The 21,373-nt window shown below is 37.0% G+C and overlaps 1 protein-coding gene across 16 annotated transcripts in view; it reads left to right on the forward strand.

The window, feature by feature from the left end:
- Positions 1–21,373, forward strand: part of UNC79 (unc-79 homolog, NALCN channel complex subunit) — a 364,853-nt gene that overhangs the window by 57,747 nt on the left and 285,733 nt on the right. For 15 of the 16 annotated variants that reach the window (XM_074235454.1, XM_074235458.1, XM_074235457.1 and 12 more), the window contains exon 1: positions 848–943. The exons of the other annotated variant lie outside the window; for it this stretch is intronic. In XM_074235454.1, the coding sequence (XP_074091555.1) occupies positions 922–943 (22 nt within the window). In that variant the 5' untranslated portion in view covers positions 848–921. Of the gene's footprint in view, positions 1–847; positions 944–21,373 lie in introns of those variants that run through there. 16 annotated transcript variants of the gene reach the window in all.

Genomic DNA, 21,373 nt, shown 5'->3' on the forward strand with positions numbered 1-21,373 from the left:
GCTCATTTTACAGATGAAAAATCTGCAACTTAGGAAAAAATGAAGTGACTTCCACAAGGTCACACAAATGAAGCAAGAAGCAGAAGCTTGAATTCGGGGATTTTTTCTTTTGAGCACGCTCTTTTGCCGTCTACGTTACCGCTTCACAGGTGTGTGGGGGGATCGGACGAGACGGTGCGAACCCGAAGGTGCCGTCCCCAGCGCCGTGCGTGGCGAGGAAGGAGACTAGCAGGAGCGCCGGCGGCAGCGGGAGGAGGCGTGCCCTGCGGCGGCCGCCTTCCCAAGCCCGGCTTGTCCTCTCTGGCTCTCCCTAGGACGGTCGTCGCTCCCCTCCTCCCCTGCCTGGGGACCCGGCGGGCCGCACCTGGGCCCCTCCCTTTCCCGCCTGCCGAGCCATTGAGGGGCCCCGCCGGAGGAGGGTCTACCGGCGGGGAGAGCTCCGGTGGGGGACCCAAATGCGCGGGGACTCCGCCACTTTAAGAGGCTTTTCTCCGGGAAACTCCCATCCTCTGCTCTCGCCTTATGAATGGAAATACCGCTCCCTCCCCCCATCCGGTCGAGTCCATTTCCCTGCTTCGCTAGGAGCCGCTCCCGCCTCCCTCTCCCGGCCGCTCTCCGGGTTCTCTCGCGCGCGCCGCGGCGGGCGACCCCGGGGCAGCGAGGACAGGGAGCCTTCGGCCGCCCGGCAGACCGCGCCCGTGTCCCCGGGGGCGGCTCCCGGGCCTCCCGGGAGGGATTCCGGCGTTTGCTGGGCTCTCGGTCCGAATGGTAGCGACAAGGGCGTAGGGGAGGGGGGGAAGGAGGGGAGGGGAGGCGGGAGGGGGGTGGGATGCGTTCATTTCCTGGCCACATAGCTGGCGGAGCGAGGGAGCCCGCGAGACCGAGACTGTGGGGGCAAAGCCTTGCCGCCCGGGCCGCATCATGTCCACCAAAGCGGAGCAGTGTAAGTAGCGCTCGGTGCGGGGCCGCCGCTCGGCCTCCGGCGCGGCCGCGGCGGGGAGGCAGCCTGGCGCGGGGTCGGGGCGCGCGGCGGAGGGGTGGGGGGCTGGCGGCGGGGGCGGGGGCGGGGGGTCGCGGCGCTAGCGCGGCGCTGTCCGCGGTGCTGGCCAGGCAGCCTCAACCCTCGCTCCGCCACAGCTATTAGAGGTTTGCACAAAAAAAGAAAAGAAAATTTGAAGGAGCAACATAAGATTAAAATGGGGTCATTCTGGGAAAAAGAGGCCTTGTCCCTTGCAAATAAACATTTCAGCATCTCCCGGTGGGGGGAGGGGGCAACGACAAATCAGAGGCGGAGAACTGTCAGTGGCGTCCAAGCCTGCCTGGGCGACTGAGCATGCCCAGCATTTGCTGCTAGAGCCATAGGGGAGTTTCAGGCTGCGGTTTCCCACTCCGGGTTGCGGTGGTAATGAGGAGGAGGGGGAGGGAGCAGCAGCCAGGCAGGATACCGGGCTCAGACCAGGACCAGGGTGGGTGTGGGTGGGGGATCAGCCCAATAAGGGCCTAGGGGGGAAAGGACAACAGCCGGTGGAAGGGACGCCGGAGAAGCTTGGGCTGTCGAGTGATCAGATCTGAATTTCAGCAAGAATAGGTTTCCTTTGTGGAATAACTCACCGCGAAACCTCAGGAAAGATCAAGTGGGTTTTGGTTGTGGGACGTTGAGAGAAAGACTGCAGACAGACGGTCCCCCCACCCCCCCAAAAAAAATTCTTGGAGGCAAGGTCATGAACGACTTGGAATATCCTTGGGGACAGAAGTTGCACATAATAGAAATTAAATTAATATTTGTTGCGGGTTGATTGATGGATGAATTGATTGAAAGCTTCCCATTATGTGCACACTTGATGGACTTAGAGACAAACTTTTGACTGGAAATACAAAGCATTAATATAAAGTCAGGAGACTGATTTTTTAAAAATAAACATACCTGAACATATACATGTATATGTATATGTATATGTATATGCATATGCATATGCATATGTATATCTATATCTATATCTATATCTATATCTATATCTATATCTATATCTGTATCTATATCTATATCTATACACACACACAAATGAATTTTGTCTCTTTGGGAGGCAATAAACTTAATCCACACTTGCTTTCACTGCCCCAAACATGTCTATAAGTGATTTGGAATTGCTCTGAGAGTTAGGCTTTATTTTTTTTATTAGCTATTCCAAAAATAATTTTGTAGTCATACTTTTGGGACCTAAATAAGCCATCATGCAGCTGGAACACTTTTATTTGCCATTGACTCTCAATGAAGATTCATTACCACTGATAATATTCAGGAACAAGAGCCCTGAATCTCTGAAAGCATTTCCAACAGAATAGTTTCATGAAGATTTGCACTATGGGATAAGGGTATAGTCCATACACCTTATTTTGCATATCATACTTTGAACTTATGATATTTTGATAAATTAGAAAAAATACTGGATTTGACTTTTTGAGCCCCAGAATTACCCCATAAGCAGATCTTTCTGAGACTCAGGACTTGCATTAAAAAAAAAAATCTGAATTTGAGTTCTGGCCTTCCATTTATTAGTTATGTTTCCAGGGTCATTTCATTTCATCTTTTGAGTATTTGTTTCCAAATTCATAGTTTAATGTATTCTCATAATTGCTAGGAAGGCATTTTGTAAATTATAAAATGTTAGATGTAGAATTATCTATAAGACAGGATAATAAAACAGTTCACTGTTGAACTCTCACAGAATTTTTAAGAGTTAATTTTGGGAGATAATATACAGCTTTTTAACCATGAGATATCAATAAATCAACTTATTGATGTGGAAACTCCCTTCACCAGTAAAAGGCAAAAACCATCTATTACAGAGAACTGATTGAAGCTCAGAAAGAATTTACCCAGGTCATAGAGCTAGTAAATATCACAGAGCTGGGATTTGAACACAAGTCATCTCTCTTTCCATAACACTGCTTTATAGGAACTATGAAGTCTTGTAATGATATGGGTTATAATTGGAGTATATATATTTTTTCACATATTTATTTAAAAGACCAGTCACATTCCTTTATAGCTAAATTTCTTAATTGTAATTTTAGGCCAATTATTGATACTTTTTGTTAATGTTCTAACTTTTCCTCTTTTTTATTTTAATGTTACCCATATCCTGTTTCTTCTCTTTCCCCAAACAAACACATGATAACTGAAATTCATGTATCCAATTTCCTTTATTGTTCAGGAAGCAAACTTAATTTTCTTTTAGTAGGTAGTTTTCTTTGTTTGCATAGAGGTTGTTTCCTGAGAGGTAAGGGATTCTGTAATTTAATGGGAAAAATGCTGAACTAGGATCTCAATTCTAGTTCTTTATTCACCACTCTGGAACTTGGACAAGTCACTTAGTTACTCATTGTCTCTGTTTTTCCATCTAAGAAAATTTTTTTTTTCTCCCAGGGCTGTTTGAAAGGTTTATGAAATGAAGTAGAATGTTCCTAATGCAAGTGCCTAATATTATCTAGGGATACCTAGGCATTTTTATATAGATTGGAGAGAAGTTGAGAATACTTTGTTTTCTCCCTTCCCCCATTTTTGTTGTTTCTGTGAATATCCTGAGTGCAAATAAAACATGAATCAGTGGAATTTTGTGCCTGGTATGATGAATAAAGAACCATATAAAGAAAAACCAAGCCTAGATATTAGTTTTTTCCTTTTATTAACCTAAAACCTCATAGCCAAAGTATGGCCCCCCAAAAGAATATATGGCAGTTGTGCCGAGGGATTTTTGTCTGTACTAGAGGGGAAGGGCTTCTCAGAGGACACAGGAACAGAGGTTATTTTCCTTCATTGACTAGGAGTTGCTTAGTGGTATTTCCAAAACTTGAAGGGAGAATATTGAGTTTGATACGTGTGCTTGAAAAATCCTCAAAAGATGGGCACTTATTATTCCCAGAATCATACAATTTCACTTTTGGAAAGAATCTCAAAAGTCATCTGGTCTAGCCCATACTTGAAAAGCAATCCCTTTTATTTGAAAAATGGTCATGCACCTATTCTCTGATGCCTTCTAGTAAGTGAGAACCTGAGTCAGTGCACCTTATTTTTGAATAGCTCTAATTGTTAGATGTTTTTCCTCATATCAAACCCAAATCTGATCTGTGACTTCGGCCCATTTTTTTCCAGTTCTGTCTTTTAGGATGAAGAAGAACAAGTCTAATCCCTCCTCCATATGACAGCACTTTGAATACTTTGAGGACAGATAGCATCTCTCTCTTCCTTTTCCCTCTTGCCTATTTCTTCTCCTATCCACATTTCCTTTTTTCCAATCCACATTTCCTCTTCTCCACTTTCTTTTTAGAAATATCTTTTTCTACTCTATGGGTAAAAGTTTCTAATTTATGGAAAGTTGGGGTGATTTGACAGAGAGAGAGAAGTAGAATGCATTTATGTGATAGAATAGGAAAAAAAACACTGGATTTGGAGTGAGAAGACCTGAAGTTGAATTCCATGTGTGCTATTTATTATGCTTGACTTAGGGCAAGTCATTTCATCTCTTTATATCTCAGTTTCTTTATCTATAAAACATGGATTTTGGACTAGATAATCTTCAGAATCCTTTGCAGTGCTAAATCCTAAGAACCTAAACAGATGAAGTAATTTATCTTGGAAATGTGATGAATGACTTATGCTCAGAAGATGACACATAGTTATAAATACTTCAATGGTTCTTACTTTAAAATTTTTATGATTTCATCAGTTTGGTCACTTCCTTCAGTGGTATAGATTGCAAACTCCTATTCCTTTGTATATTTTTAAAAAATGAAATACTGTAGTCAAAAAATTAATCCCTTCATGGTCAACTAAAACTCTGATAATGAACCTCTCTGCACTTCACTTGACCCATCCTTTAAGCCATTCTTGCTTGTACTCTACTGGCACAGCCTTTGAGAACACAGGGTCACCATGCCACAGTGAAACATTTCCAGTAAAGCTTGACATTACATGCTAGCTATGTGAACTGGTTCAAATTATTCAGTCTCGCTGAGTCTCAATTTCCATCTGCCCCACAGGGTTGCTATGATAATCAATTAAGATCATGCTTGTAAAGCAGTTTATAAGTTTTAAATCATTACATAAATGTAAGAGTTATGATTAATTCCTTTATTTTTATGTTGTGGCCTTTTCTCTCTGATTATGAAACAAGTAAAAATAAAGAGAAGAGGATACTTTTAGCTAGGGATATAATCGGTTTTGGGCCTGAACTTATATGTTCAATCTGTTTTCTGTGCCATGTGCTAACAGCCCTAGCAGAAGGTGAAAGAAAGCTTCTTAGCAATTTCCCAGAAGATTGCAAAGATTTAGATGGTTTTTAAAAAAAATATATTTTCTTCCAACTTTCCATTTTTTTTGTTCAGCCATTCATGGGACATGTCATTGAACTAGTCTTGGCCACTCCTAATCTGGCCTAATTTCTACTGTGGGGGGACATTTGGGAGATTGGGGAATTTTTGGTTCCCACTTCCTAGGAATTCCAGATGAGGGATTTATTTTAGTTCAGACTTTTCTATCACCTTTAGAACTCCTAAAAATACCCCCAAATCAACCTGTCAATGATTATCTGGATGTTGAGATAGATTATAAAGATTTATAAAATTATGGAATCTCAGAACTGAAAGCTATAGCCAATCAGTATAAATAGGAAGTTAATTCAACAAGTATATATTAAATGCCTATGGTAGTCAAATTTTTTTTTTTTGGTCATAATGATGTTGTGCCAATAAAATGCTATAGGTGATGCATTGATTAAACTGAGACTTTTCAGTTCCTGAATTTTGGTTTTTCAACAGAAAATTTTTATTCCTCTCTCCTTTCTTAAATTTTGCTTTTTCTTCTAAGAAGCCTGTTTGGATTATTCTTAGTATGATTCTTAAAATACATTTTGTTTCAGATAATTATCAAGATATAAACTGTGCTACAAAAAAAGATAATTTTGTTATGAATTTGGGGACTAACCCTTAGAGGTCCTGCCACTTTTCTATCTTCGGGCATGAAGCACCAGATGAGAAACAGTACATCATCATACATACATACATACTCTGAATCAGGGAGCAAGTTCTTGTGGCCCTGGTATGTGTATTTAAGTTATTAAAGGCCTCTAGAACCTCAGGGACTCATCATTACATTGACCAAAGCCATTTCTGGTCTGGTCTGGGTTCTGATATGGGGGGGCGGTGCATTGAGGAGAAAAGGGAAATTTTTGATTCTTCTTCCTAAAAACTCTAGATGAGGGATTTATTTTAGTCCAGACTTTTCAACATAACCTTTAGGAGCCATTAAAAAGTATCTTTAAAATCATCCTGTCAATGGTTACCTGGATGGTGACAGACAGTGTGCCAAAACCAAAAAAATTATTGAATCTCAGAGTTGAGTCATATCCAACCCATCTGAATAAAAAGTTAAGTCAGCAAGTATTTATCAAGTGCTTATGATATGTGTAAGTGCAAGAATTCCCTCCATAATATCTTCAGCAAATGAGCATCCAGTATTACATGAAGATATTTATAATGGAAAATTTTCTCTTTCTTGAGGCATTCTGTTCTATTTTTGAACAGAAATGGCACTGCTGGGTAGTTGAGTCACAGTGAATATCCTGGACCCTAAGAGTAGTTCTGCCCCTGAAAGTTCCATATAGTATGGGGTATTTCTATTCATTGGTATACAATCTGTGAATGCAATGTGATCTGCTAACCTGTGCCCATGAAGTGTATAGTTATTGTTTCTTAAATTGGAACTTTGGACCAATCATCATTTAGATAATGTGAAAGATATTAGGCTAAAGTGCTAAAAAGCAGATATACAGGGGCTAATATTTCCATTGTACTGAGTTAAAATTATTTTTGAGTTATTTATATAAATCATATAATCATATGATTAGTTACCTTAGAAGTTTTCTAGTCCTTTCCTCTCATTTTATTGATGAAGAACTTGAAGACCAGACATGTTAAGTGACTTATCCCAAGGTAGGAAGTAGATGAGAAAGAATTTAGAACTAGTTTTGATTTCATTGTTCCAGGTCAAATTTGTAGATGGTGATTTCCCTATGTAAATATAAATATAACTTAGTTGTATGTACATGTATATATATATATATATATATATATGTAGCATGTATATATGCATGTCTACTTTCTTAGGCTATTTCTCAAGAGACAGGCATTTGAAACACAGTAGCTACTATTTCACTTTATATGGCACTAAAACAATTTGCTCTCTGGATACTATTCTTATCAGGAATGCCAGCTTTATATATTCCTGTAAAACAAAATAGCTCTGGTGGTCGTCCACTTTTTGAGTTCTCATCATATTTCAATCATGTTTGTGATTGGATGGGTCAAGATGATTGTGTTTTCAAGTACCTGACACAAAGCTTATAAAGCTTATGCAATATATATATATATATATATATATATATATATATATATATATATGTGTGTGTATATATATATGTGTGTGTATATATATATATATATATATATATATATATATATATATATATATATGTATATTAGGTTTTTGCAAGGCAAAGGGGGTTAAGTGGCTTGCCCAAGGCCACACAGCTAGGTAATTATTAAGTGTCTGAGACCGGATTTGAACCCAGGTACTCCTGACTCCAGGGCTGGTGCTTTATCCACCACACCACCTAGCTGCCCCTTAGCTTATGCAATATTAAAAGATATTTTTAAAATTTGAAATCAAATTTAAAAAAATTTTAAAAAGTATTTTAAATAATACTTTCAAAATCCTAGCTTTCAGTTCTCTTTGGGGAAAAAAAAACAATATATGTGCTCAAATTATCTAGATTTGTAGAGATATTTACAGTGTATAGAGAAACAGGTTTCATTTGGGTTGGAATGGTTTCATTGGAAGGCAGCATCATATCAAAGAAAAAGCATTTGTTGTGGAGTTAGGATTCAAATAGATTTACCCAAATGAGTAGAGAAGGTATACCTAGTTTATATCCCCATAGTTTGGGGACTACTCTAGGCATTACAGTATAGAATCCAGGGTACCCACTATATCATTATTTCAAAGCCTAGCTCTGCTATGGATGTGCTATCATGGGTAAGTGTAAGTCATTTAATCTTTTGGGTTTTAGTTTCATTATTTTTGTTAAATGAGGGAATTGAACTAGCTGATTTCTAAGGTTCCTTCAATTACAAATTTTATGTTCCTAGAGATGAAGAGAAGCATAATGTCATCACAAATAACTGGAATATTATGACAGATAAAATGGAAACTTATTTCTCTTCTCTTTTCAATAATGGTGCAAACTGAAAATATGATGACTATTTAAAAAACAACAAATCTCTCAATGTTGCTAACATTGTATCATGGAAACTATGAGTATTATACATATAGGTTTGCAGGAATGAGAGGTTACTTTCAGAGAGCATATGTTAGATGCACAATATCTATGAGAAAGGAAAATTCACCTTAGTTTTTGAGTCATGCTTCTGTTTTATTTTAAAAGGACTCATTTAGTATTTACAATAATCAAAACATTGTGGGGGATAAGAGTATAACTGAGGCTAAATGGTACCCTTAAAAGTTTTATAATCTCTTATGCTAAGCAAAGAGATTGAAGGACTATTGATTTAAGAGTTTGAAAATTTACTTTTGGAAACTGAAGATAAACTTTAGAAAGAGTGGAAACAAAGGGACTTCAATGCAACAACAGAAAGGGCAATAGGTTTAGAGTTGGAAGTAACCTTAGAATTTGTCTAGACTACCTCCTTCATTTTATTTTTTTCCCTTTTATTTCATTTATTTTTGCAAGGCAATGGAGTTAAGTGACTTGCCCAAGGTCACACAGCTAAGTAATTATTAAGATCTAAGGCTGGATTTGAACTCAGGTCCTCCTGACTCCAGGGCCAGTGCTCTATCCGCTGTGCCACCTAGCTGCCCCTACCTCCTTCATTTTAGAGTTGAGTTAAGTCAGGACCAAAGAAGTTAAGGGTCTTGCCCAAGGCCACACAGTATAGGGATTAGAATCCAGCATTCCTGATTTCAGGTCCAGTAGTTTTTCTTTTTAATTAACTAGCATTTTTTCTTTTCCTTCAACTCTTCCTCTTCCCACCCCCATAAAAAAAGAGAAAACAAAATCCTTCTAACAAATCAGCTTAATCAAGCAAAATAAATTCCTGCATAGCCATGTTCAGAAATTTAAATCCATCATCTCTCTGTCAGGAGTTCAGTGGCATGATTTGTGGTTGTATTGTATTCATCAGAGTTCTTAAATCATTCCAGGTTATCCTTACAATGTTTGTTATTATGTAAATTATTTTTCTGGTCCTATTTACTTTACTTTGTATCAGTTTATGCTAAACTTCCTAAGTTTCTCTGAAATTATCCCATCTTTCATTTCTTAAGGCATATACCATGTAATGGAGTATTTCATATCAATAATTTGTTTAGCCATTCCTTAGTTGATAGGTACCCTTTAGTTCTTTGCTGCTGCAAAAATAGCTTCTACAAATATTTTTGTACAAATTGATCTTTATTCTCTTTCTTTGATATATTTGGTGCACCGGTCTATGTATATGAACACAAAAATTACTTAAATACTTCAGGAATTTGTGGATGATTTTTTTTTTTGATGACAAAGATCACAAGTCTTGTTCACTTCAGTAGATGTTCTTCAGGGGCTACTGTGACTGAAAAACATTATCCAATGGCTAAATTTTTCTACCTTGGTTTGCTCGATGACCAGATAATCAGGAATAGATTCCATCTCTTGAAGTCCTTTAAGCTTGGTAAGAAAAAACAGTTCTTGATTCTGCTGGCATAGACTTTCAGGAATCTAGAACCAGTTCCATTTCATGATTGAGATATTGGACTAAAAGTTTAGTGAAGGCAAAATTTAATATAAAAATACCTTTGCTATTCTGCTATCTTTCTATATTGTAGAAGATTTAAACATTCCACTTAACATTTCTAGCTTATTTCAAACCATAGGCTTTGATTCTGAATAGGCCAGCTCTGTTTTTTGTCCTTCTAAGGCAGAAACCCCAAATAACATATGGCTTACCATGTGGGAGTCTTTTACTTTTAGAGTTGGACCTAAAAATGGAAATTTATTCTACTCTGTTCAGCATCTAATGGTAAAATTCACTTTCATGTGTCTCAATTGGTCTAATCAATCTGTTGTTCAGCTTCATTGCCTAGCACAGTACCTGGCTCACAGTTGATACTTCATAAATGTTTTTGATTGATTGATTAATATGATCTAATATGAATGAACTAGTTCTTCTGTTTTAGTTCATTCTGTTCTCAAGTAAAGGTGAGTGTCTCAGATTGTTCTTCCTCAGACAAGAATTTTACAGCCAACCTTCATCAAATTTCAAGAATTCTAACTTAAGACCAGCATCTCTCCAAAATGACTTTCACATCAACAATCTGATAATCAGCTGCACATATGGATTACAATAGGACTCAACTTTTTGGGAAGATTAGCTGTAAGATAACTTTATCATGAGTCAATGTCTAAGGCTGGACATGAAATAGGAAAACAGAAGTTTTTCCATTGTGTAATCAATTAACATTTATTAAATGTTAACTGTGTTTTTTTTTAGCAATTAAGAGTGATAATTTAAACAAGAGGTCCCTTCCCTCAATGAGAAATTGATATATACACCATTTGATATAATACAAAGTAGAAAGAAGTATGTACAGGGAATACAATGTGCAATGAAAGTTTTGAACAGGAAAGATCACTTTTGATAACTTTCAAGTAGATAAATGCAGTGCAGCAGAACTAAACTAGTTTCTCATTATCCTTAAGGGATCATCCTCTCTTCATTGAACAGTCTCTTAACACCAGTGAGATCACATGCCCTCTGAAATCTGGAAACCCATCTGAAAGTGCTTCTCCAATGCAGCCAAAACTATCATTTTCTTAGTATTTGAGGGTTTCTATCATTCTCACAGCAACCCCTGCAGAGAAGAGGCCAGCCATTCCAATCAACTGGCACTCACAGGTTAGGCAAGTCAGCCTAAATGAAATGGCCAGGCATTCTGAGGGAGAAATAGGAGGTAGCTTGCCGAGCAGGTCAAACCATTGCTATCTTGGACAATTATTTCAGACCCAGATGAAGAAAGCCAAGGCCCAAGAGCCCTAGGAATAGCAATACCTCCCAGAGCACCAGCACTGCTTCCAGGGAATCAGTCCTTTTCTTTCAAAAACTACTTGCCATCTCTTGACCTGACAGCAGGCTGGGAAACAGAATTAGATAACACAGTGTAGTACTCTAATGATTCTAATGGAGAAGTGGGCAAGTCAGTGGTGAAATCCAACCCCCCATCCTGTATCATGGAAAAGAATGACTAGAGTAAGTTGTCACAGGCCCTGTGGCTTAATGTAGGACTATTTGTGGCAGTGACTGCTGTCTTTATACATAAAACTATACACCAAAGGGTAGCACAGTGGATAGAGTGCCAGACCTGAGGTTAGGAAGACACCTTTAGGAATTCAAATCTGACTGTGTAACTCAGGGCAAGTCATTTAACTCCATTTCCCTCAGTATCCTTATCTGTAAAATGGAGAAAGAAATGGCAATGACTACTATTTCTGATGAGAAAAATCCAAATGGGTTCATGAAGACTGGACATGACTGAAATGACTGAACAGCAAAAATAAATCAAAAGACCACCTGGGTCAACAAGAGTGCAGGAGAAGAGCAGATTTTTGCTATGGAAGAAACTTGAATGTCCCACTTAAGATGGTGATAAAATGAGCTGGGAGCATATGAACAGACTGAAATAATTTTAGCCCCTACTTTCTATAAGCTTGGAACAGTATTGTAAATATAGCTTATGGGAAGATCAGATCTACATCACTGATGTCTTTCATCTTTTCTATCTTGAAGTTATAGAGGAGACAGCATCAGTGAAGTATCCATTTGGTGGTGAAGTCTGACCTGAATAACACCCTTGAGGTTGACCCACAAGAGGAGGAGTGTCAATCAATGTCCCTGGCACATTGTAAATACTTAAGAAATTATTATTGTTTCAATAACTGACAATGTGCATAGACTAATTGTATGATTTGAAAGAATAATGAAGGGGATTACATCTCCTCTAGAAAATAGTGCCAAATGTCTGAAACCACAACTGTCAACAATTCTGGGTCCGTATTTCTGTCAGCTGAAGAAAATTGTCTTAAGCAAAAGGTAATGGGAAAGTGGAAGGACTTTAGTACTGTGGGCTCTGTGGGGCCCTTTTGATGTTTCCTTGACTGCTGTTCCCTAGACATCCATCTCCTCCCCAAAGGGACAGATAAGGTCTGAGTTAAGAAAGTAGTGTTAAGAGACAAATCTGTTTAATAGCCCAGAAGATCAGTTCTTATAAAAACATCCAAGGAAATGTTTCCCTTTATCAATGTCTGAATAAAGGGCTCCAACAATATGGCATATTTAGGAATATTTTGACAATGATAAATGAGTTCAAGAAGATTAACTGCAGGGAGTTTTTGGTTTGAATTGGCTAGGTAGTAGATTGTATAGAGAGCACTGGCTGAAAACTTCAAATTCTGCTTCAGATATTTGCTAGTTGTCTGAGCAAGTCACTTAAGTTCTCAGGATCAATTTCCTTACCTGGACTGCATAGTTGGTAAAATCTAAATTTATGCTCTTACATATATCTATATCTATATCTATATCTATATCTATATCTATATCTATATCTATATCTATATCTATATAGCCTGTACTTATTAACTCATATGGCTGTGTGGAGAAAAAACTTTTTAATCTTAAAGTTCTATTTGCATGTAACCCAACAATAATATGTCTGTATGATGAATACATGGTTTATAATGGTGATAATTTTGTTGCTGTTCAGTTGTCAAGTTGTGTCCAACACTTTGTGCTGACTGGGTAATTGCTCCCAGAAATGACAGAAAGGTCATCCTTAAGGACTCCTGAGTTACTGATCAATGTAGATTTCACAAGGAAATGGTAAAAAAATTGTATTACATTACTGCAGAGTGTGAAAATTTAATAACTTGCCAAGTATCTAGAAAGACATGATCAAGTGACCAGAATTATATGTACCATCAACTAACAGAAAATAAATTCCTATAATATAAATTTGAACCTCAAAATAATCTTGAGAATTCAATAAATTGTACTAGAATTTTCAGTCAGAGCATTCTTTTTTTTTTTTTTTAAAGTTTTTGCAAGGCAAATGGGGTTAAGTGGCTTGCCCAAGGCCACACAGCTAGATCATTTTTAAGTGTCTGAGACCGGATTTGAACCCAGGTACTCCTGACTCCAAGGCTGGTGCTTTATCCACTACGCCACCCAGTCAGAACATTCTTATTGACAAAACTGCTTCCCACAATTTCCCAGGCAGACTATGCATAGAATTTATGTACACCATTTTTAATAGATGTAGCCATTCTGAACACTAATAATCTCTCAATAATGTGGAATGGAAAGCTCTCAAAATAAAAGTCATTTAGAAACAGGAGAAAATACATCATTCATGTCATTTTATATGTTATGGAATTGTCTTGAAGATGCTTTCATTTGAAAATAAAGATTTATCTCAGCATTTTATTTAACTAAAAAAGCAATAATTTTATCTAAGATAAATTAAGATAGCAATTTGTAAGATAATCATTTGTCCTAGGACCATTTCTATCTGAATCCATCAACTATGAGAAAAATGATGATGATGATGATACTGATAATGATGATAAAGAAGAAAAATTTGCCCTTCCTTGGAAGTACTGTTCGGACTTTAAATGAAGATCACTTCTTAGAATATTATAGGGGAACTTTGTATAAGGTGAGGGGGGATGACTTCTGAACTTCTTTTTAACTCTAAGAAATTGTGATTCTCTTTGTTACATCCAGTTGTAGGTCATTTCTGCAGACCTGGTTCCATACTTAATCCTTAAAAGGACTTGTAAAGATTGTATTTTTTTTCAGGTTTGACAGTCAAGGCCATGGGTCCAAACCATTATAAAACCATTTCATCTGCTGGACATAATAACTTTTATGAAAAAAATGAAGATATTTTCAAGTCAATCAAGTTAGGGATCATAGCCAATTCTAAGAACATAATTTACTCATAAGGGATAAGGAAAAGTATCTTTTACTTGACTGCATGATTAATGAGTAGTAGCAAGTTGTATACTACCTCTACTCTATGGTTCAACTCAATGTATGCCTAATTGCCCTGTACTCAGGTATATCATCAGTGAGGGAGAATAGAAAAAGTTTTTTTTACTAAGTTGCATTTACTTCCATAGTTAATTCTTGGCTTCTAATCTTTACTTTTTGAGGCAACTGCTGGGGACTGGAAAGGACAGGGAAACCCCTTCCACTCATTCTCCTTCAACTACTTAGAGAGCACCAGGCTATATATGGTATTCAATTCACTCATAGCATAGCATTATACTGGAAGTAATTCAATGAAGCAATCTTTCCAAACAATGAGAGCAGTATCAATTGTGGATCTGGAAATGGGATGAATGTGGGGGTAAGGGATGGTGGACAAAGTTCCTTAGGACCATTATTTAGTGTTTATATCCCTTCTAACAAAATTTTGCTCTGATAAGTCTTTATGGTGTAGAGTTGACAGTAGGTTTATCCTCCTCCTATGTATTAAGCATAAAGACAAGACTGTATTGGACCTTTTATTCTATTTTTATTATGTCCTTTCAAAGACCTCATTAACTTCCATGGATTCCATTATCATTTCTATACAGTTGATATACACTTATAAATATGACTGTGTATATACAAAACTATGCATATAAAATATAAATATATAATCATGTGTATGTTCATATGATAATTCCTTCTGATAATTCCTCCACAGGGAATCTACCCACATTGTTGATGGTCTCCTAGATCTCTTGATATACCTCCTAAAGGTCAGATCATTGTCTTTGGGTGATCCAAAATGTTTTTTGTTGAAGGATTGGTACTCTATGATGTATAGCCATACAGTAGCACTAGACCAATATTATTTTTAAAATACGGCCAATTGTTTTTGGATTTCCCATTTCAAACTTAAAAAACTGCCTTTCCTCCAAAACCTTATCCTCTTCCTAACTTTTCTGTTTCTATTGAGAGCATATCACCATCTTTTAAGTCATCTAAATTTGCAACCACTAAATCATTCTTAACTCTTCCTTTTCCCAGTCTCTCACATCCAAGTAGATGCTATGTGTTGCCAATTCAACCTCCAAAATACATCAGAAATCCAGCCACTTCTCTCCAATCATATAGCCACCACCTAATTCAGACTTCCATCACCATCTTTCTGGACTACTACAATAACTTCAGTATTGATTTCCAGTCTGTCATTTCCAATCCATCTTCTGCTAAATTGATATGTCATTCCCCTGAGAAAGAGTTCCAATTATTCTGGAATTCTTCTGTTAGGTCTTTAAAAAAAACTTTCACAATTTGATTCCAGCCTAATTTTTCAGTTCTTTTGTATGTCACACTCCTTTATGTTCTCTACACTACAGCCAAACTGACATTTCACCATACGTTACATCCCCTCTCTTTTCTTCTTTGTACAGTCTGTTTCTTATGCCTGGAATACACTCCCTCTTCATATGAACCCTTAATATTCCTACATTCCTTCAAAGTAGAACTCAAATATTTCCTGATCTACTATTCCTAATCTCTCTTCTGAATTTTGGTTCTACTTTACCAAGTGCTTGCTAGACACATCTTTACTGGGATGCCTTGTAGGCACCTCAAATTTAACTTTTCTAAAACCTAGCTCATTGTATCACCATTTTCCTCAAAATTTCCCTGTTTCAGTTGAGGGTACTATATATTTCCACTCACTTATGTCTGTATTTTCTTTTTTTTTAAAGTCTGTATTTTCAAAGAAATAATTGAATTTTGCTTCTTCTTCTTTAGAACTATTTTCAATCAGTCATTAAGTCTGATTCTAACATCTGTTGCATACAATACCTTCTCTCCACTTTCACTGCCACTATCCTAGTTCATGTCCTCAACATTTCACACCTGAACTATTGCTGTAGATTCCTAATTTGTTTACTTGCTTCCATTCTCCTTTCTCTCCACATTCCACATTCTACCACACTTCAATTGATTCTTTGCATAACTGCCAAATTTATATTTCTAAAACAGGAATCTGACCAGGTAACCATAATACCAAAAAAAAATGAATGGTTCTCTATTGCCTCTGGGACAAAAGATTATAGAATATATCCCTGGCCTGGCATTTAAAGCCACTTCCCCATGTGCCTTTCATATACCTTTTGAGTATTATTTCATATAGTTACCTTTTTACCCATATGAAGAAAATAGGTGGGAGATGGGTGCTCCACATGGAATGGAATGGAGGGAGAGGATAAGAAAGCAAAAAGTCTGCTCTTTATTCTTGCCAAAGATGCCTGGAACTTGGACCTCTTCTTCCCTTGTCATCAGCTTATAGCATTTGAATTTATATTCCCCTCACCTCCTACTTAGCTAAAGGAATACATGTTAATTTTTTTGATTCTTTTAAATTTCCTGTTCTAGGGCAAAGACTGGATCACTCAATGATAACCATGACCTTCAGGAAAGAATTTGTTGCCAGTGAGATTATTGTTTCCAAATCAGCTGTCTTTTGTTTAAGCATAGATCAAAACCTGTCCCAAATTAGTGACTCCAAAATGACCTTTTTAGGCCAGTTGTTTGACACTGATAAATGGGAAATGAAACAGATATTAATATATTTGTCACCATTTCTCAAGGAAGCTTAACTGATATAAATCAAGCTCTACAAGAAGACTAAAAGAGCCTAAGAACTGCTTCAATTAACAAACACTTGATCTTTTTGCTAAGCAGAGAGATGTGGTATCCAAGGGCAACACACAATTTAGACTATAATCTCCATTGTAAAATTCTTTGGAGAAGAATGGTGGAAGATTCAGAGCATTATCGCCTCATAAAACAGCAAGAAACAGGGGGGGGGGGGGGGGATAGTTCAGCGAAAACCTACCAAGGGAACCAGTTAAGCCAAATCATCCCAAAGGTATTTAAGAATGAAAGTATGCGAAGGCAATGAACACACAAAATTCTAGAAATATTTCTCTGACAAATATTTTTATCATCAATGACAGTGGTGTATTTTTATTCTAATATGACAATCCCTAATACACTGCAAGAAAAATTAGAAATTATATTAAAATAAACATGGGTAAAGAAATTAGACTAGATCACATACATATCTATATCTCTATATCTCTATATAGATGACTCATGATGGAAGGAACACAGTTTTGAGGGTGTTGAGTGTTTGATTCTCCAGATACTTTAAAGAGAGAAAGAAACCAGGCACTTGAAAAAATATGGGTGCTAATTGTGGAAAAATATAACCAAGAAAATACCCATATCTATCAATTAAATATGTCTACTTTCCTATTTCTATAAAATTTTTCCTAGAGAATCATCTTTGGGCACAGTGAGGTCGTCCTTGATGCATGATCTCCATATGCACAAAGGGCTTCCTTGTTGAAGAGAAATACAAACACAAAAATGAAACAGTCTCTGCTCTCAAGGAGCCTCCATTATATTGAATGTTGGAGACATGTATATAGAAAATTAAATTAAAAAAATTTCTGGAGGGAAGGTATTAGCAAGTAGAGGAATAGTAGATCAGGAAATATTTGAGTTCTACTTTGAAGGAATGTAGGAATATTAAGGGTTCATATGAAGAGGGAGTGTATTCCAGGCATAAGAAACAGACTGTACAAAGAAGAAAAGAGAGGGGATGTAACGTATGGTGAAATGTCAGTTTGGCTGTAGTGTAGAGAACATAAAGGAGTGTGACATACAAAAGAACTGAAAAATTAGGCTGGAATCAAATTGTGAAAGTTTTTTTAAAGACCTAACAGAAGAATTCCAGAATAATTGGAACTCTTTCTCAGGGGAATGACATATCAATTTAGCAGAAGATGGATTGGAAATGACAGACTGGAAATCAATACTGAAGTTATTGTAGTAGTCCAGAAAGATGGTGATGGAAGTCTGAATTAGGTGGTGGCTATATGATTGGAGAGAAGTGGCTGGATTTCTGATGTATTTTGGAGGTTGAATTGGCAACACATAGCATCTACTTGGATGTGAGAGACTGGGAAAAGGAAGAGTTAAGAATGATTTAGTGGTTGCAAATTTAGATGACTTAAAAGATGGTGATATGCTCTCAATAGAAACAGAAAAGTTAGGAAGAGGATAAGGTTTTGGAGGAAAGGCAGTTTTTTAAGTTTGAAATGGGAAATCCAAAAACAATTGGCCGTATTTTAAAAATAATATTGGTCTAGTGCTACTGTATGGCTATACATCATAGAGTACCAATCCTTCAAGAAAAAACATTTTGGATCACCCAAAGACAATGATCTGACCTTTAGGAGGTATATCAAGAGATCTAGGAGACCATCAACAATGTGGGTAGATTCCCTGTGGAGGAATTATCAGAAGACTGGTATGAAAGTTGAAGGATAAAAAGGAATGAATTTGTTGGAGCAAGTACCCAACCCAATGAGGTTTCAGATCCATTGAAGTGTCCTTCAACTCCTTGTACAGTATTTTGCATATCAGAGTAGGTTCTTAATGTTGATTTTGCTGAAATTTGTCAAAATTTAAATAATATGGCATGTGTCTCTACCTTTCTTAGTCCCTGTTTTCAGCTTCAATTAGAGGAGAAAACTGGTCATACAGGGGAAGCAAGTATTTACTTCATAACTTATTTATTTCTTAGGCTTTCCTGCACTGATACTCATTAAGGGTCTCACTTTTTTTCTGGATTAATATGCTGTCAATATCAATTACTAAGTAATAGTCTAGTTCATTAATTAATCAGTAAAAAGTATTCTTATATATTTTTAAAAAGTATTTCCAGTGTGCTAGGTTCTGAGCCAAGTGCTAAGGCTACAAAGGAAAATCGAAAGTAATTCCTTTTCTTAAAAAGTTTATATTGTAATTGGAGAGACAAAATGTCTATAATTAGGTACATATAGGATGCATATTGAGTAGATAGAATGTACTTTTTAGGATGCTAGATGCTAGCTAGACTTTAACAACTGTGCGAGCCAGAACTTGAATTCTGATTAGGTCTCTCCAAATATGTGGGTGTGATCTCATAAATCTGTATTCTCCAGAAAACAGGTTACTGCATTCTATTTTAGTGGAGAAACCATTTTATTGACTTTAAAAAAAATTATTTAAGGCAGTGGGTTTAAGTGACTTGCCCAAGACCACATAGCTATGCAATTATTAAGTGTCTGAGGCTGGATTTGAACTCAGGTCACCCTGACTCCAGGGCCAGTGCTCTATCCACTATGCCACCTAACTGCCCCTGGACTGGCTTTTAAAAGAACGAATGAAAAAGTCTTTTATTAAGTGCTTCTATCTGCCAGTTCTTTGTATTAGTTTCAGTTATGACACCGATTAGCTTTATGACCTTGAGCATATTAAATAATTATTAAGTACTCTAGTTTCTCTTTCTGTGAAATGTATATATAAATCTTTCCTGCTTTTTGTCCCCTCTGGAATTTTGTGAGCATTAATGGGTGAAAGACAAAATGAGGGAGGGATTTGTATAAAGTATGGGTAGGATAGAAAATAAAAGATACAATATTTGGAGGTCAACTTAAAGAAAAAGCAGGAATATAAAAAAGAATGGAATAATAAACAAATTGGGACTTGAATTTTTTCCTAGGAAAAATGGATAGAAATTATAGGTTGGTTTTGTTGTAAGGAAAACTTCCCAATAATCAGAGCTGACCAAAAGTAGAATGAGCTACCTTGGTAGGGGATGAATTCTTATTACTGGAAGTCTTTAAAGTGGAAGATGAATGAGGATGAATTTTTTTTATTTTTTTATTTTTCAAGGCAAGGCCACACGGCTAGGTAATTATTAAGTGTCTGAGGCCGGATTTGACTAGGTAATTATTAAGTGTCTGAGGCCAGATTTGAACTCAGGTACTCCTGACTCCAAGGCCAGTGCTCTATCCACTGCACTACCTAGCTGTCCTAGCACCACCTAGCCGCTTGAGGATGAATCTTGTCAGAGATTTTATTGTAAAAGATTTTATATGAAACTTTATTGTCCTTTTAAGAAGAGCATTTTATATAAAACTTTAATGTTTGAAAACATATTAATCTTAGTCTTATTTTATTTGATTCTCACAACACTTTGGTTATTATTAGTTGCATTTTATAAATGAAGAATATGAGACTCAGAGAGTTTAAATGATTTGTAATTATCTATAGTGATTACCACTCCTCTCATGAGGCCCAATATAGTAGGCCAGAAAAAGTAGGCATACTTCTTTGTTCCTTTCTGTCACCTCCAGGCCTTCCTTATGTCACTATCACTCAGCAACTCCTTCCTCCTTTGGGGGTGGCTAGGTGGCATAGTGGATAAAGCACTGGCCTTGGAGTCAGGAGTACCTGGATTCAAATCCGATCTCAGACACTTAATAATTACTTAGCTGTGTGGCCTTGGGCAAGCCACTTAACCCCATTTGCCTTGCAAAAAAACCTTAAAAAAATATCCCCCAAAACTCTTTCCTCCTTTGAAGTGTACTTCATCTGTCTAGTTGGCCACGTTTAGATTATTTTTCCTGTCATCTTGCAACCTTCAGGTCACTTTCCTTCATTCTTTCTCAGAGAATTTAATACTTACTTCATTTTCTTTCTTTCTAATATATACCTTACCTTCAGATTTGACTGTCTCAATTTATGGGAATCACCTTGTCTTCTGAATTTATTTTCTCCATAATGTCTTTCTTTACTCTGCTTTAGTTACTCCAAAGAGGGTAGTAATGCCTTTGATTTTATCATCAACCTAAACTGTTCCATCTTAGTGATCTTGAACTCTTCTTGAATTCTTCCTCTCACAGTCTTTCCTTCTCCTTTGATTAGCTCATTCCTTCTTAATTACTTCTTCACTACAACCTCCACTCCACATACATTTTCCTGTCTATATAGTCAATCAGCAAGGTGACACAGTGGGTAGAGCACAAGACTAGGAATCAGGAAGACCTGAGTTAGAATCCTGCTCCAAATATTTAATAGCTGTTTGATCCTGGATAAATCACTTAACCTCTCAGGGTCTTTGTTTCCTCATCTGTAAAATGGGAATAATAATAGCACCTATCTCATAAGGGCTCAAATAAGTTAACATATGTAAAGTGCTATGAAAAGCTTATAGTGCTATATAAATCATTCTTCTCTTCTTCATAGTCTTGACCCAGTAATTAACAGTTTAACTCTTCCTCTCTTGAATTCTATTTTAAAGGCAACAGTGATTCCTGGAGTTTTTGAGCAAAAATGTTTAGACACAATCAGACCTATATCTTGT

Source organism: Macrotis lagotis, chromosome 4, assembly GCF_037893015.1.
Source record: "Macrotis lagotis isolate mMagLag1 chromosome 4, bilby.v1.9.chrom.fasta, whole genome shotgun sequence".
In the NCBI taxonomy this organism is placed as follows: domain Eukaryota; kingdom Metazoa; phylum Chordata; class Mammalia; order Peramelemorphia; family Peramelidae; genus Macrotis; species Macrotis lagotis.